This window comes from Chionomys nivalis, chromosome 22 (assembly GCF_950005125.1).
Source record: "Chionomys nivalis chromosome 22, mChiNiv1.1, whole genome shotgun sequence".
Lineage (NCBI taxonomy): Eukaryota > Metazoa > Chordata > Mammalia > Rodentia > Cricetidae > Chionomys > Chionomys nivalis.
Window position 1 is genome coordinate 15,521,277 of NC_080107.1, and position 17,441 is coordinate 15,538,717.

Here is a 17,441-nt window from a genome sequence, read left to right on the forward strand (position 1 = left end):
GTGCATAAAGAAAGTTATTAAATTGTTACAAGTAATATATTTTTGTTGTGTAAACTGAGTTTCTAATTTCACTATGGTAATGTTTATAGCTTTTTTTCCCTACCATTTATGACAAGTGTCTGCTTCTCCCACAGCACCCAGAGCATCTTATTTCTAAGTGTCTTGCTATTTTACTAAATTAGTCTTCCTGAAACTTATTTATTTTGGTATTTGGTCTTTTGTTCAAAACCCATATATTAATGCAGTGCCCTATAATATATCTACTGCATTTGATGATGAAATAAGACATTTCCTAAATGGACTTTTCTAGTAGTTGCTTTCATGTATATTTTAAACTCCCCCCAAAATTAAACTTTTCTTCTGTCATGATTAAGAGTCAGATTCCCATGGGGAGTCAAAAGAGTCTGACACTTCACTTGAGGCAAGCCTTACCCTTTCTGAAGAGTGGATGGGAAGTGGAGTGAAGAGAAGGGTAGAGAGTGATGAGGGGAGGGAGTAGGAATGGGAATGGGGGTAGCTATGCAAAATGAGAAAAGATTGTATTAAAAATGCTAAGAAAAAAAGAAAAAAGAGTCAAACTCTCTTTTGGGCTGTTATCTCATCCTTTTCAGAGAGAATACAATGTATTCATCTTCATGATGTGACATTTTAAGTATTTGTTCAGATATTTCCCTAATTAGAAAAGAAACTACCTTTATTTCTTATTATGAAATAAAAATTAATCATGTTAAGTTCAGAAATATAAAATTCTCGATTCAAATATCCATAAATATTTGTTCTTGTAATTATGTCACATTAGTTTCATATATTCTAGCAGTTTTCTCTAAAAATTTCACCAGAGACGGTGCTCTAGTAGGCTGAGAAACTCCTCTTTCCTCAGCCACGAATTGCACATTGTGACTTTCCCATAAATTAATGATCAAAGAAAATGATCTTTGCAACACATTTTGAAATTTTCCTATACTTAAGGGGAGAAAGCTTTTTCTCTATTGATATTTTTCAGCTTCTTTATTGAATGGGGTCAAGTTGTTTCTCTCAGTGTTTATTTTGGTAATGAAGACATGAATCAAATACCCTAAATTAAGGCATTCCTTATATCATGTCCTGATTTGATATCATATATGTTATACCATATGTATATATTTAAAGTTGAAGCAATTTTTATTTTTCATGTAGTGCCTAAAGACATAAACTATTATTTTATTTTTCTTGAATTCATGACTAAATTACTTTTATAAAAAATTAATTTTTCATCGTAAATGAAGGAAATATGGAAAGATAAAGATAGATAATAACTCTCTTTTCCTTCTGTGTCCCACCACTTCACAGATCCTTTATGCTTCAGGAAAGATCTACATGATATTTTTTATTGTCATCAGTTTCTGGTTTGCCTTTTATATGGCAAGTTTGTTCTTGGGCACAGTTGCTATGACCTATGAAAAGGAAAAACAGAGAGTCTCCAAGAAATCCAGAGACATGGAACCCAATGTTCAACAGACCACGAAAGAACACGAGGAAGGAAATGAAGCAGCTGAGGTACAAGCTTGTCATTTTAAGACTCATAATATTAGAAGAACTTTTCAAAGTCTTCGAGTATTCTGCCTTCTGACATATGATCATAGCTCTGTATAGTACACTATCAGAAAAAAAATCGTGCTTTTGTTAGGGCTGGAAAGATGTCTAATAAATTAAGAGCATGTACTGCTCTTGCTGATGTGAATGCGATACTCAGTATCCATATCAGTCAGCACAACTACTTGAAACTTCAGGTCCCAGCGACTCTGATATTCTCTTTTGGACTCCACAGGCACAGTATCAAAAATACACACAAACAACACACACAGGAACAATCCAATGCCCATACTCTCACACATGAACTCACAAATACTTCACTAAAAATAAAATAAGTATTTCATAATGTGGTTTCACTAGGAAGTATTCACTTTTGCTTTCTTACATCAGTATTTTTATATACTTGTTTTTTCTTAATATAATGTGGCAAGAATGATCAATGTGTTTGAATATTTAATATGTGTGATTGTTGCCCCAAAATTTGCATTGCTAATATTGAGAGAGCCTTGATATATTGTCATCTTATAACGTGACTTCTCCTGGTAGAGATATAATTTATTAATACAAACTAGCTTCAGATAACACATCAGAATTAGATTTAAATGGTGTGCTCAATTTTAAATGATGACTTTCTCAATTTTTGCTATAAAGTACTTAAAATAATGGTTAAAGAGTAAAGTGCCAAAGTTAGAAAAGCAAAAGAAGAAATTAACCTCTGGCCTACTTAAGAAACAAGTGATATCATGATATATGAAATTAATTTACCCATGGTTGATTAAATCCATGATATTAAAACTAATAATATTTGACTATAAATTTAAATCCCCTAGTCTCATAGTTAAATAATTTCGCAGACTGCTAGCCTCCTACAAAAATTCAGCCTGTGTATCTGAAAGTATTAGCTGGAGTGATGTTAAGGAGATTGTATAAAATCCTTTTTAAAATGAATATACATTTATGAATAGGAATGAGGGAACTGAAGAATGAAACAAAGAGTAGATGTTGGCATTGCAAGCCATCACACCTCTTCCTTTGAATACTATTTTAGGAAGAATGGAATTCATCAAAATTAAGACAGAAAACAAAAGTTGTGAGTTCTTCTATAGAAAGAAAAATAGGTAGCGGAAAGTAGTAGGCCAACAAATTATCTAACGCTAACTAGAAATTGTAGGAAGGCTAGCTGAGAGCTTCATTATTACAATAATCACTTTTGCATTCAAAGCAGCTGAAGACTAGACCCTCCATACATGTAGTGATCAACACTGAACAGTCTCTGGGAAATTACCCTAAATGGTACTTGAATAACAGGAAGTAGGAATGTACCCAATGACTTCATAGACTCTTGTTTCCATAACATGCATGCAATCGAACAAGAAGCAATTATAGACCGTATGAACAAAACATGTACAAAAAGAGGCTATTATCACTCATAAGTGACAGAAAATGACAAAAGCTTTTTGTTTCTACAAGTCCCAAGATTTCAGATTGAACTCATAGGGTCTGAAGGAAATGTTGACTGTGTAATTTGTTTTAAAGTGGAATTTAAGAATCTCAAGAACTTGCCAATACATCCCAATGTACCCAACAACTTAACAATACTTCTCTTATTCCTAGATGAAGTGTTCCATTAGCTATGATTATGAAATAACTCTGATTATGAAAGAACATTGGTATTTCCCAGTTTCTTTTTTTTACTTTGGTAAAATTGGTTTTAAAAAGTTTTTCTAATTTTTATTAAAATCATTAAGTTATGAAGAATTTCTTTTCTTGAAAAATCCTTGAACATTTCCGATGTAGAGTTTGCTAACTAATGAAAATAAATCCATTTTTATAAATCTCCTTTCTTTTTCCTTTGTATGTATACATAATAACATGCCAGAAGAGACGTATTCAATAACTAAATGACCTTTCAAAATGGGTCAAGTTTCAGTTCTAAAGAAGGGGTTGCAAAGAGATGGCCTACTCGAGACAAATTTTCATACTGTAGGAATTCTGAGAATTTTGTTGAGCAAAACCACAGTGGTTCAGTCAGATAAACATGGCCTTAACTTTAGCAACAGAGTAGATGCATGATATTCACTACTCTGTCAGTCTTGGGAAACATATGCTTCTTCCTCAATAAAATATGGATCATATGTATCACCTATTACACAGGTGGTATAAAACCCAAATGAAACACACACACACAACACTGTGTAAGGCTTTGACTTTTTTTAGACAGCAAAACAAGAAATGTTGGGAAGGTTATTGTCAGTGTCATAGAGCATATAAAAGACTATTCTGATTTATCACAATCAGCACTGCAAACGAATAACCATTGACCTTTGCTTTTTGTTTCTTTGTTGACATAGAGTCTCATAGTGTACTTGTCACTGGCCTAGAACTCAATCATGTAGCTAGCCCAAGATGGTCATGAAATTATCCTCCTTCCCAAAGCTCCATAGGCATAGACCACTCCACTCAGATGGAACACATGACATTTATAGGGGAAAAACTGACTCACATTATAGTTCATAAGTATAGAATACTAATTTTATGAAACATAGCTCTTAATGAAGAACACAAAGGTGTAAAATGTTCTAATTTTGGAGGGCAGTCAGAATGTCACATTCCCATGTAGAGGCAGAGGTAGAACTCAGGTTCCATTCTTTTGACCAGGTAGAAGTATGTTCCGCTGATGGTCCTCAGAGAAGCTCTAATCCATCTTCCCATCTGGTATTTTAAATATCTCAGGGGCATTTGTAAAGCTGCCCTTCCTAGTATCACTGGGGGAACTGGGATGTAGTCCAAAGCCCTCTATGTCCGAGTAGTTCATCTTCAGTAACCTTTAATCTGCTGCTCTCTGCTAGCTAGTACATATGGCCCAGTGCCAAAGCAGTGTAACCCTAAAATGATGCAGTTTACATGCGTGATCCTCCTATACACCATTAGCTGCTAGTACAACTTCAGGAAATGAATGGAACATTTCAAAACCAGAGGAATGCGAGTTGTTTGAAAAGTGTAGGGTACCTCTAAGCTGACATCCTTATGACATTTATCTAATTAATCAAAATGGAATTAACAGTCCTCTAAATATTGGGGATAAGATTTGATAAATGAATTATCAGTGTGATATTTGCATGAAACTCTTGGACTAACAGAGAGAAAGATCTACGAAACTGTCAGAAGCCCAGACCTATCTCCAGGACAAAAAGAAATTTCACTTCTGTTGAATTTTATCTCCTAGAAATTGTAAGAGTCATAATATCAGTATTATATAACCTTGCAATTTAGGTAAAGTATTTCCTTAAATATGTCTAGCTTGAGTAAACAACTAACCTGACATCTTAAATTTTAGTTTACATTCTAGTCCAATTATAAAGTGAGGGATGATGCTCTGTGGCTTTGCAGCGTCTCATTTGGATGAAGGTGGGCATGTGATGTGATTGCTCTGAACGTCCTCTGCCTCTACCTGCGGTGAAACCTGCAGACACTGAAGTGAATGCAGTGATCTCTGCGCTCTCTAGCTGCATCAGATGCACAATATCAGAACTTGTCAAAGAGCAGAGTCTGCCAAGCAGGGTCTGCTATATCAGTAGACGTGTGCAACAGGAGTTCCCTTGACAGTTTTAACAGTACTGTGTATACACGTCAACATACCATCCCAGGAGATTTCTTTGGTTCTTCCTGCAATTCTTATGATTGGGTAAAACTAAAGAATCCATGCCAAAGCCTGGGATTTTAGAGTAGCTTTCTAATGCAAGAACTCCTTTATTAAATTTGTTTCAAAGGTTGACAAAACCCAAGCAAGACTAGTGGTCAGAGTTCCATCCCAGGGACCCACAAGGCAGAAAAGAGAACTTACTCCAGAAAAGTAATGTCTTCTGATTTTCACATGTATGCTGTGTCATGTATGCACACACACACATACACACACATACATACATACACACATACATACACACACATACATACACACACATACATACACACATACATACACGCACACACATAAACATACACACATACATACACACACACACACACACTCAATAAAGAAACCAAAAAAACACAGAAGATAAGCACAGCAGAGAATAGGTTGAAAACATTACTGAAGGTACATGAGACACCCGAAGAAATGATACCTTCATGGAGTTAGACAAGTTCCACTCATTTACTGTCATATACCCTCTGTTCAAACAGCCCTTTGAGTCCAATCCACTACCTTAGATTCTTTAAGAGTTGATTAATCATATTTCCAAATTATTTTAATTGTATTGCAAGAATTGGCCAAGTTAGAAAATTAATATGTCCTTGAGCAAGAGGATTATAGTTTTAGGGAAATATTCTCATTATTTAGTAGAATATTTGACAACTGGACATTCCATAATCATCCTGTAATCTTTATTAAATTATTTTTATTTATAAATACTCCTGCTAGCCTTTATGGCTCTGCCCTATTTATTGTTCAGCTCAGAGTAGAAAATTTGATCAGCTTCAAATTTTAGCATTTATAGCCAGTGCCATAGGGAGTGGCTAGTGGTGGAACCCGGAAGGACCCTGGAAGCAAGAAGCTGTAGAAAGGTCAAATTCCCTATTCTCTTAGAGTCCCATTCTAAAGGTGTGTGTGTAGGGGGGAGGAACTAACTACTACAAAACCCACTTAACTTCTTTCAGATGAAAACAACAGAAATAGAAATGAAGAGAAGATCACCAACTTCTGCGAGCACAGCGTTGGATATCCTGGAAGAGACTACCCTTGGACCGAAAGGAGGTAAATTGAAAAACTACCTAAACTCTACTCAGTAATGAAGGAACTAATTGCAAAACCTGTTCTTACATCACTTCAGTTTTTTTTTTTAATCTAGGTGGGAACAAGCAAAATACAAGTAACAACATGAGGCTATTAGAATGAGCAATCTAGAAACATTCAGAATAAGGTGTCTTCAACATTAGAAAGTGTCATTAAAAAGTACCGAGAAATAATCCCAAACAGCATGTGGTACCAGTTGAAGTGGAGATAAAAAGACACAGGTGTAAAGAAGTAGAGCTAAATTTCAGGTGTACAGTATTATTTTCAATACTTAGCACGCTCATTTTGTAGCCACTTCCTGTTGCTGTTGCAGTAGGCTAAGTCTGAAGATCTTCTGAAAGTCCATCCACACGCTGCTAATCACAGCCACAGAAGCAGTTTGTCTTTCCAGTTAATTGCTTGCTGCATTTGTCCATTCTTCCCCGATATTCCTCACAAATAATACCTAAAGAGTATGTTAACTGCTTATGTTCTGTTAGTAAGGTTTCTGGAAAACTTCAGATTGCTAGTCCTTCTGTTGAGATGGGAAGTTATATCTGGACTTCGCAGAGGTCTTTGTCTTAATTCCATGTTCTTCAAAGATTGCTTGTATAATCATGATATCTCAGGGTACTTTAGATCTAACTACAGTTTTTGTTTATATATCTAACCAATGGTTCTTTATCACCAATGACTTCAGAAGCTAATATAATGTAAAGCATGTAAGTCTCAAAATTGAAAATCGTGTTATTCTCACTCATAATCGGTTTATTAGAAATTTATGCTTTCCTACTAAAAAGTTGTTTGCTTCATTTACATTTTTAGCTCAATAATCATAAACAAAATAGGGGACATGAATTTTACTTTGTTATGTGTTAGTATAGACTATTTCTATTTGCTGATTTCACATACAAAACCAGGATCTGTAGCACCATTTGCATGAAAATGTTTAATTTGCCGACTTTCAAGAATCTAAGCAATTTTTCAATAATTAACTTTCTTTATCATTCTTTTCAGAACCAGAAACATCCAGGAAGAAATGCCCACTGTGTTGGCATAAGTTTACTAAAACCTGCTTCATCTGGGAATGCTGCCCTTGTTGGCTAAAGCTGAGCGAGCTTGCTGATGGAATTATAGCACACCCATTTGCTGATCTTTTTCTTGTCATGTGTATCATTTTAAACATATGTTTCCTGGCTCTTGCACATTTTCCAATGAGCGAGGAAATCATGTCTCTCCTTAGCATTGGAAACTTGGTAAGACCTCATCACACATTGTATTGATTCAGTTTTAGTTTTTTCTAACTGTTGTTCTAACTGTAGATTGTACTGCTGTTGAATGAGATGCGGTATTCATATGTTCACCCAGTCCCTATATTGTAAATACTGTTTTCATCAGCATTTTTACAATTAGAGTTCAGAATTCTATTATTTAAATTTGGAATCCTGGCCTGCCCCTGGCAATGAAATGAAATGGGTTTCATTATTTTATTGTTTCTTTATTCTCAAGCATATATTCTAGGTATCGCTATCTTATAACGAACATAGAGCATGGGATTTGACAATAACACTGGTATCTTTCTTCTGAATTCTGAGTCCTGACCAGAACAATACAAGGCCTTATTTTTTCCAAAGCCTCTCTTCATCTTACACTGGATTTTATCATTTTAACACTACATTTTGAGATTCACGTATAGCTTTTTACTTAACAGTACAAAAAGATAAAATAGATTTCTATGGATTTATGAACATGTTAACACTCAAACACATGTATGTTGCCTAAATTTCTTAACTTCTTTTGTTATATAGTTGCCAAGTACTAAATACAAAACAAACTGACAGGTCATTATAAACTATACATTTTGTTGATATTAAAATAATGACAGGGGGCTTGAGAAATGGCTCAGCAGTTAAGAGCACTGACTGTTCTTCCAGAGGACCTGGGTTCAATTCTCAGCACCCACATGGTAGCTCACAACTGTCTGAAAATCCAGTTCCAGGGGATCTAATACCTTCACACCAAGGCACATAAAATAAAGATAAATAAATCATAAAAAATTAAAAAAAATAAAAATAAAATTATCACAGGATTCAGGCTAGCTGGTTCAGTAATTAAGACTGCAAACTGCCGGGCGATGGTGGCGCACGCCTTTAATCCCAGCACTTGGGAGGCAGAGGCAGGTGGATCTCTGTGAGTTCAAGACCAGCCTGGTCTACAGAGCTAGTTCCAGGACAGGCTCCAAAGCCACAGAGAAACCCTGTCTCAAAAAACCAAAAAAAAAAAAAAAAAAAAAAAAAAAAAAAAAAAAAAAAAAAAAAAAGACTGCAAACTACTCTTTTAGAGGACCTGAGTTCAGTTCCTAGAGTTCCTAGCACCCACATCAGGCAGCTCACAACTGCCTATAATTCCAGCAGAAATCTGACTGTTCTGGTCTCTGCAAGCACACACACACATGCAAATTGTTAAAAAATAAATGAAATTGTTAAAACAATAACTTTGTAAGTACATCCAATTTAACTTTAAAAAAAAAAGATCATTTCCATAAGTTTATTCTGGAGTTTTTCTATATCATGGATGTACTGTTTTAGACTATACTATAAAAACAGCATTCCCTTTTCCCTTTCCACCTTCAAATTCTCTCAAATAACCCTTCCCACCCTCCACCAATTTTACAGCCTCTTCTTTTTCAGCAATCACTATTGCATGCATATATGCACATGCATGTATATATACTTCTTATAGTCTTTCATGAGTTGAATGATTGTCTTAATATATACACTGTATCTCCAAAGGAACCATTTAAAATAGAACCACTTTTATTCAAATACTCTGTTTTATTCAAAATAGCCTTTATTAAATAACCATGTTCAATAAACTAGGTCCTGAAAACTAAACAAAATGTATGAATTTATCATACTACAGACTTTGAAACCAACTAGGATCTGTGCAGCAGGCAAGAGTATAGAGCTCACTCCACTTCAAAGTTCTTTATGCGTGTGTCAGGTGCAGCTGTGGGAAGCCTTCTTACCTTCTGTTTGGTCTCTTTTTAGGTTTTTATTGGAATCTATACAATAGAAATGATTTTGAAGATAATTGCTATGCATCCATATGGGTATTTCCAAGTAACCTGGAACATTTTTGACAGCATAATTGTCCTTTTTGGATTAACAGAAATCTTCCTAGCAAGTATTGAAGAGCTAACTGTTTTTATTTTATACCCGGTAAGTAGAATTTAAGAACTAATTTTTACTTCATCGTAGTATATCTTATTTTCTTGAATGTAAAATGACAGAGTTGAAACATTTTAAAAGGGAAATATTAGGATCCTTTGTGAAATTCATTCCATCATAAAATTAGTATTTAATGCTTGCTGTGTATATAACTGTAGGATAAATCTAATATATCATGAAAATATAATATGTTATATATAAAGAAAAAAATGAACAGTGTATATTTGCCCTACCAGAAATTAAAATTCAAGCCTGTCCCAATAAAGTGTGCATAGAATTAGTGCATGAAATTATAAAGTGTGTAAGATGAATTATGAGTGTCAAATAGTCACTTGATTTTATTATTAATGAAACTGGTATGAATTAAAATGATATATATGTATATATATATATGACTATATAATTCTGATGAAACATTTTAGTATGCAAGTATGCATTATAATCAACACTGACCTTTGTTGCTGTTTTTCTTTTATTTTACATTTGTTTATTAGTTGATATTTATTAAATTGGGGAAATATTGTCCACCCTTTGAGAATTTGGTCCGTATTCTTGGGAACACATTGATGGCCCTGAAAGACTTGGTCCTGTTGCTCTTCTTATTCATTTACTTCTCTGCTGTGTTGGGCATGAACCTGTTTGGTCAAAGTTACCAAGATTGTGTCTGCCAAATAGACGAAGACTGTCAACTCCCCCGTTGGCACATGAGTGACTTCTTCCATGCGTACATGAACGTGTTCCGAATTCTCTGTGGAGAGTGGATAGAGACGTTATGGGACTGTATGGAGATTGCAGGCCTGTCTTGGTGTATTCCTTTCTACATGATGGTCATTTTAATTGGAAATTTATTGGTAAATATTTCATGCCTTTATACTTTTTCTTAACAAAACACTTGGTATAGTGTATGTATTTGTATGTGAGGGATTGATGGGATCCAGGGATTTATAGCTTGATTGTCTACTAGAGTAAGTACTTGGTGATTATCAATTGAAATACAGTTGACCTAGTATGAGATATGCAGTAGCTGAGAAATACAAACTGCAACTGAAGTTTTACCAAAAAGAATGTATGTTATTAGCAGTTTTATATTTATGTCTTAATAGTATTGAAATAGAGATAGTTTAATAAATTCACTAGTATATCCCTTATAACTGCATGTGTGAGTGATTTCCATCATTTTTCTCTTGACTTGCACTAGTTCATAATCTTGTTAGTCAAAGTAGCTTTGACGTCATGTGGAAAAGGGTTAGATCTGCAGTCTCCAATTCCATGCAGACATATGAAAATATAATTCATTTGTAACTCTATTCCCAAAGATTTGTTTGCTTGTGAGGTTTTAAAAAGCACTTAAATGTAAGACTGGCTGTCTGTCAAACCTACCTGCATACTGGCATTTCCTGTAGAATCATCATGCCTTGAAGCCACACTCAGAGATTCCGAGGTTATTGATATGTAGTCTTGTCCTGATCATCAGAATGATTTTTTATTATCACTTGACTAAACAGCACAATGGGTAAACAAGTTGCATTATAGAAGGGAGAAAGCTTTTTCTTTTCAATTTCCTTACCATTGAACTGCTGCCAAACAAATTGAATAAGGAATCTTTACGGCTTCCGAGAAAATGATATGGCATGAAATTTTTTAAAAATAATTTTGGAGAATATAAATGGACTTAGTGGACTTGAATTACTTGTCATATATGTCATGAAAATAAATTATGTTTCCCAAAAGAATGTTTTAAAAGAGGAAAACAATAATCTAAAAGTTTTATATATGCATAACAATTAAAAGCATGATTAAAATATTGTTCTCTGCAAATTAAACAGGCCTTGATTATATTTCTCAGTGACAGTAAAGTCAAAATACATGATATTGTTGCCTATAACTTGAGTGTATCAATTTACTATGAGACAATAATTTACATAATGACTATCTTTCTGTGGTTTCAAAAGTGATAGATATGGAACTCAGTACCAAGGCTAACACCCTGGAGCTTGCCCGTTGTTTTGCAGGGTCTTTGTGCAATTTCCTGAGGCTGGGCTGTAACACTTGCGACACTAGGTGTTTCTAAGATAGTGTTTGCTAACTTTGAAAAAGCCTGGCTCTAGGCTGAAACAAGCTTTGGCATAAGACAAACTAGAGTGGCCTTTGGATCTGAAATCTATAAACCTTATCTTTTCCACTTGGGAAAAGAAAACAAATCAAATCACATAGAGAGTGCGGTGAACTTAAAATTGGTTCTGTTTGGTGGAGTGGCAAAATGTCTGCTAGCAGTCACAAGATATTCAATCTCTCTCACCAAAACAACTCCAACAATAACAAGCCACACATAGCCAGCTAGCACCACACCTGACACTGAGCGTTGTGATGTGTTTATGTTTTCATGTCTCAGATTGGAATTTTTAGAGGTCTGTTTTTATTGTATAAAAGGAAACAATCAAGATATAGTAAGCCTCATTTTCCTTTTTTAAAGATACTTTACCTTTTTGTGGCACTGGTGTATTCATTCAGTTCATATGAGGCTGCAGCAACAGAGGTGAACAAAGAAGCCAAAAACTTCCAGCTTGCCATGACCAGGATAAAAAAAGGAATAAACTGTGTGCTTCTTAAAATATTGTGCACAAAAAGAACTGTTCCTACGGAAGCAAAAGACCAACTATGTGACACAAGTGTTAAAGATATTTCTGGCCACACTCTTTCTGAACTGAGCGATACCCAAACGTTCCTGAGATATAAGGAAAAGAACAGTAGCAGTGAGAAAACCCCAGTCACTGAATCTGAAAGCCAGTCACTGATTGCTAGTCCCAGTGTCTCAGAAACTGTGCCAATTGCTTCAGGAGAGTCTGATATGGAAAATCTGGATAACAAGGAGACTCGAAGCAAGTCTGGGAACGGAGACAGTAAAGAGGTAAGCAGTTCTTTTATATTCATTATTCAGTATGGGTTTGTGATTCTATTTGAGAATTAAATCAATATTGACATTACAGAGTAGGATTGTACATTTGATACTAACTCCACTGTCCCTAACTACTGTATTTCATGGTTTTGACCAGACTACTTAGATGTCCAAGTTGTTGTTCTTTTGGAAGGAAGAAGCAAGAAAAATACCATAGTAGCGGAGAGAATTTGCCTAGAATTTAGTTATCATGTTGGAGATATTACATGCTATAACTGCGAAATTCTATAAACTAAAAACAAGACAGTCTGTAGTGATGGAAAACCCCTTTAAGGCATCTAAGTTTGAGAAACCAATGTGTGTGATTGGGAGATTTAAATTCTTTATGCATTATCATCTTAAAGATATGAGAACAGCTATCCAATGGGTGATGGGAATTCCTATTCATCATACCTACACCTCTGTCTCATCTGAAGACTTGGCTTCCATGTATCTCTAGATAAAATCGTTATTTATCATACTACTTCTAACTGGTGGATCCTTGGAAACTCTTGATAATATCATTAGATTATCTAGAGCACAAAATGTAAAGTAAAACAGTTATGTAAAATAACTGTAAATATTTGGATTCCAGAAGCTGTCAATAATATTGTATAATTAGTTGTGCCTTTATTCGGTTAAATAACTTCTCAGAGATTTATTCCAGGATGTATATGTTTAGCTATGTATTTAGTCAGGTACTTTATTATGAAGTCCAAGAATATTAGTGTACATTGATTAAAAATACAACAAATGAATCATGTAAAGCACATTAATTAAAATGGTTTAATATTTTTATTTTTGCAATCTATGCTTCCATTAAAATATTTATGTGTGTACAAATTATAAGACTGAACAAGCTACATATCAGACTGTAACACTTATAATATAGTTCTATGTCAATTTTTTATTACATTTAATAATCTAAAAAGTAAATTATTACTGTAACTTATATTTTATTCTATTTGTTATATAATAAAGTAAAGCTGTTGGAAGATCATATTTATAGCCTGCATACATGTATTTGAAATATTAAAAATATATCTGGTGTATCATTTCAGTAACTGAGTCTGTGCACATTATTTTTCCTTTGTTCAGTGCCTTTAATCAAACAAATGCATTGGTATTGTTTTTTATTTCACCAAAACTAAATAAAATTTAAAATAAAAGGGTTTCAGTAATAAAAAATATATATCTTAGTAATATTTCCTGCACACTTTGTATCTTTACTCAAGCAACATTTTTTGCTGAGATGACAACTGACCACGTAAACACTAAAGCAAAGAAAGCTTCCCATTATACTGATTGCACATGATCAAAAGGAATGACCAAACATTGTTAAGGTCCTTTTCCAATCGCTACCTAAATAAGCCTACATTAATAAAGTTTTTTTATATACTCATGTTTGATTTGTGTTAATTAAGAAATATTGTTTGATGCTACTCACGTACAGGATCCTGTCAAGGTTAAAGGATTATATGTCCATATTAAAATAGCGTAAACTGAAGCATTTGTCAGATGAATAAAGCAAACATCACCTTGACCCAGCAGCCTTGTGCTTCATTTAGTCAAAGGCGAGGGGAAGGAAGAACCCTCTCTTTCCCCGGGATCTTCCTCCAGGGCTTGTCCATTTGCCCCATTCGGTCCTGGGCACAGATCACTGTGTGTTTTTCTCATTTCCCATCATGATAAGCTCACATCCAAAGTTGGTGAACACAGACTCTTCAGAACGGATTTAACATTATATTGAAAAGCATTCTTGTCTGCTTAACATTAGCACTGAATGACTTATTGTGATGCTGTCTATCTAATTAAAACTTCATCTAGGTGACCCAAGTTAAAGCCTTAAAATTCAAACTCCCTTATTTTTTTAAACTATGATTAAAGTTCTTTTTAGTTAACCTTTGATTTTATCTAATGTTATTCACTCAGTATTTCAAACCAATTTAAAAAACAAATCCTTATTTACAAAATGAGTTTCAGTATCAGCTCCCAAATTAACATGATGTTTTTTTAACTTTGATAATATCCTTCCTGTATATAATATTTATATGAAATAAACTTACAATTATCAAGTTAAACTTTGGCTGTAACTATTTTGTTGGGGCTATATTTTTTCTAGAAAATGAAGCAGTCTAGTTCATCTGAATGCAGCACCGTTGATATTGCAATCTCTGAAGAAGAAGAAATGGTCTATCAACGGGAAAAGCCAAAGCTTCACAAAAATGGCAAGTAGAAGCTTCTTTGGTAATTTTTTCAAAATTAGACCTAATTTCTCTGAATCTAAATATTTACTTTTAGCCTTAATTATAGAAGGGTTGTATTCATGTTGAAATGTGTATTTATTCACCCACCCATAACTTAATAGATCAAGAAGTATAAAGGAAAAAATCCATCTTTGGGAAAAGAGAGTTTGTTTGGTATCGTCTAATATGACAGCTGTCTCTGCCATCAAGTTTGATTTCACCTCCCTATTTACTGTCTGTTTTCTCTTCCTCTCATTGTTCCTTAATCTAAACAATGACAAACCTTATAAGCTGGTTAAAAAGGTTAGTGTGTGTGCTTGCCCATGCAAACACTGAATAATGTCATCAGTATCATCATTATTCTAGCTCACCGATTCTGCCTGTAGTGACAGACATAGTTGATAGAGAAAAAAACTCTGAGCACTTGTCTATTAGTAGAATAATATTGATCCTAAAATTTATTCAAATGTAGTATTCCTGCTATACATAGTATTAAGAATATATCTAATGTTCATATTTAATTGCGTACTGTAGTTATTCAACTGAGTACATTATTCTATAACATGAAAAACAGAAAGTATAGATAAATCAATACTAAAATACATATATTACATAAAATATTTTTATATATCACATATACTCTAAAGGTAAGTAAAATAATTTTAGACACTAAAAATTGAATCAAAAATTCTACAATTTTAATAGGAAAATAAAGCATGATTATATGTTTAGATATTTTACATAGAAATTAATGAAGTGCTATGGGAAAATGGTCTGTACCCTGTCACTTGTATTTTAAATAAATGTTGATTGGTCAGTAGCCAGGCAGGAAGTATAGGTGGAACAACCAGGCAGGAAGTAGAGATGGGGAAACCAGGCAGAAAGTAGAGGCAGGGCAACGAGAATTCTGGGAAGAGGGAAGTTTCAGGCTGCAGTCATCACCCAGACAGAGAGGAAGCCAGACACAGAGCAAACAAAATGTAACTGCCTCGCCAAAAAAGGTACCAAGCCATGTGGCTAACACAGACAAGAATTATGGGCTAATATAAGTTATAAGAGTTAATAAGAAGCCTGAACTAATAGGCCAATGAGTTTATAATTAGTGTAGACCTCTGTGTGTTTATTTGGGACTAAACAGCTGTGGGATCAGGTAGGACAGAAATTTCAGGCAACAATCTACTGCATGAAAATATACAATTTCAGTGAGGTCTTCATCACATTAGATACATGACATATACTTCTCAGTGATTTATAATTCAAATGTTATTCCTAGCAAGATTAAAAAATTACTACATATTTGGACATTTTAGATCAGTGAAAAGTCATCGAAGTACTAACTGCCAAAAATCGTCAATTAATAGTTTTACAATAAGAATATATTTTGGCTGAAGAGATGACTCAAGGGATAAAGTGCTTGTTATACAATTCATCATGACCAGATCCCAAGCATCCATATGATAGTCAAGTCTGGTAACACTTGTCTTTAATTCCAGTGATGGGGAAGCAGACACAGGGGGATGCAGGGAGCCAGCCAGTCTAGTTGAAATGGTGAGTGCCAGGTCCAGTGAGAAACCTGTCTCAAAACACAGATGTAGAAGCTATTGAGGAAGACATCTCAGTGTCAACTTCACACTTACCAATGTGGGCAAATGCCCTGCCCTAAACACACATGTAAATATTTCAGCAACTTAAATTCAAGGATATTAATCATCTAAAACAAAGGTATAAATATATCCCATTTTTAGAAAGATACATAACTTAACAATAAAAACTACTAAAATGATTTCTTAACTTTACATTCCACTCACATTCATATATTCAACACCTCCAATAACCATTCCCTTGTCAATCTACAGATTTGATTGTACTAGCTCTTTCTGGAAAAAAGGCAGGCTTCCTGCAGCTCCATATACTCACCCCATGAAGTACTTGGCATTCCTGACTGTCTCTTTAAATTTTCTCACTCAACTTTCCTATTTCCACGATGCCTAAGAGTCAATTTCAAAGAAATTTAGTTGAGTTAATATGATATGTGTTAATATAAATAAATGTCTTAAATCCTTACACTGAGTGTTCAAAATGTGATTCACAAGCTACCAAATGTGTTTGTACATTTGGGGTAGCAAGGAGGAAGTGCTTTTATTTGTGTTAGTTCTCTTCTGTGTATGGTTGAAGGGTGTTCTGTTATATCTACCTGCTGGGTTATTTCCTCCTCCTCCAAACCCACAAGTTCAGTTCTTCCTTGCTCCTCACTGATCACAAACCACTGAGCAGCAGTCAAAAGTCAATTGTGTGTAAATCACACCCCATCTGTATCTGATTCAGTAAATAAGTCATTGATAAGGCTTCTAAAGGTTGAGACATTTACTCTTTGTGAGTTTCTAGATATTTACTTCTACCAGTTTCCTTCTTGGCAGGTTATGAACGAAAATCTTCACCAGGTCATGTCAGTAGAGAATCTCGGAATGGAAATATTTGGAAGAACATAAGGAAAACTTGCTGCAAGATAGTGGAAAACAGCTGGTTCACGTGTTTCATTGGCATGGTCACTCTGCTCAGCACAGGCACTCTGGTGAGCACGCAGCCTCAGTAAACGTCTTGTGAAAATAACTTCTAAGATTATCATTTCAAGATCATCACTATGCCAGATGGCTTTGCCCAGAATACTTAATATAGCTCCAGATTCA

At 34.5% G+C, this 17,441-nt stretch overlaps 1 protein-coding gene and 1 long non-coding RNA gene across 2 annotated transcripts in view; one reads left to right on the plus strand and one right to left on the minus strand.

Annotated features, from left to right (window-relative positions):
* The window catches only part of Scn7a (sodium voltage-gated channel alpha subunit 7), a 76,867-nt gene that overhangs the window by 43,968 nt on the left and 15,458 nt on the right, over positions 1-17,441 (plus strand). Inside the window, exons 10-17 of the mRNA XM_057755189.1 lie at positions 1,330-1,536; positions 6,229-6,325; positions 7,361-7,599; positions 9,394-9,564; positions 10,068-10,424; positions 12,047-12,481; positions 14,631-14,736; positions 17,172-17,326. Of these exons, the coding sequence (XP_057611172.1) occupies positions 1,330-1,536; positions 6,229-6,325; positions 7,361-7,599; positions 9,394-9,564; positions 10,068-10,424; positions 12,047-12,481; positions 14,631-14,736; positions 17,172-17,326 (1,767 nt within the window). The remainder of the gene's footprint in view (positions 1-1,329; positions 1,537-6,228; positions 6,326-7,360; positions 7,600-9,393; positions 9,565-10,067; positions 10,425-12,046; positions 12,482-14,630; positions 14,737-17,171; positions 17,327-17,441) is intronic.
* Positions 15,476-17,441, minus strand: part of LOC130864588 (uncharacterized) — a 193,927-nt gene continuing 191,961 nt past the window's right edge. The window contains exon 5 of the long non-coding RNA XR_009055991.1: positions 15,476-16,327. This is a non-coding gene — a long non-coding RNA (uncharacterized LOC130864588). The remainder of the gene's footprint in view (positions 16,328-17,441) is intronic.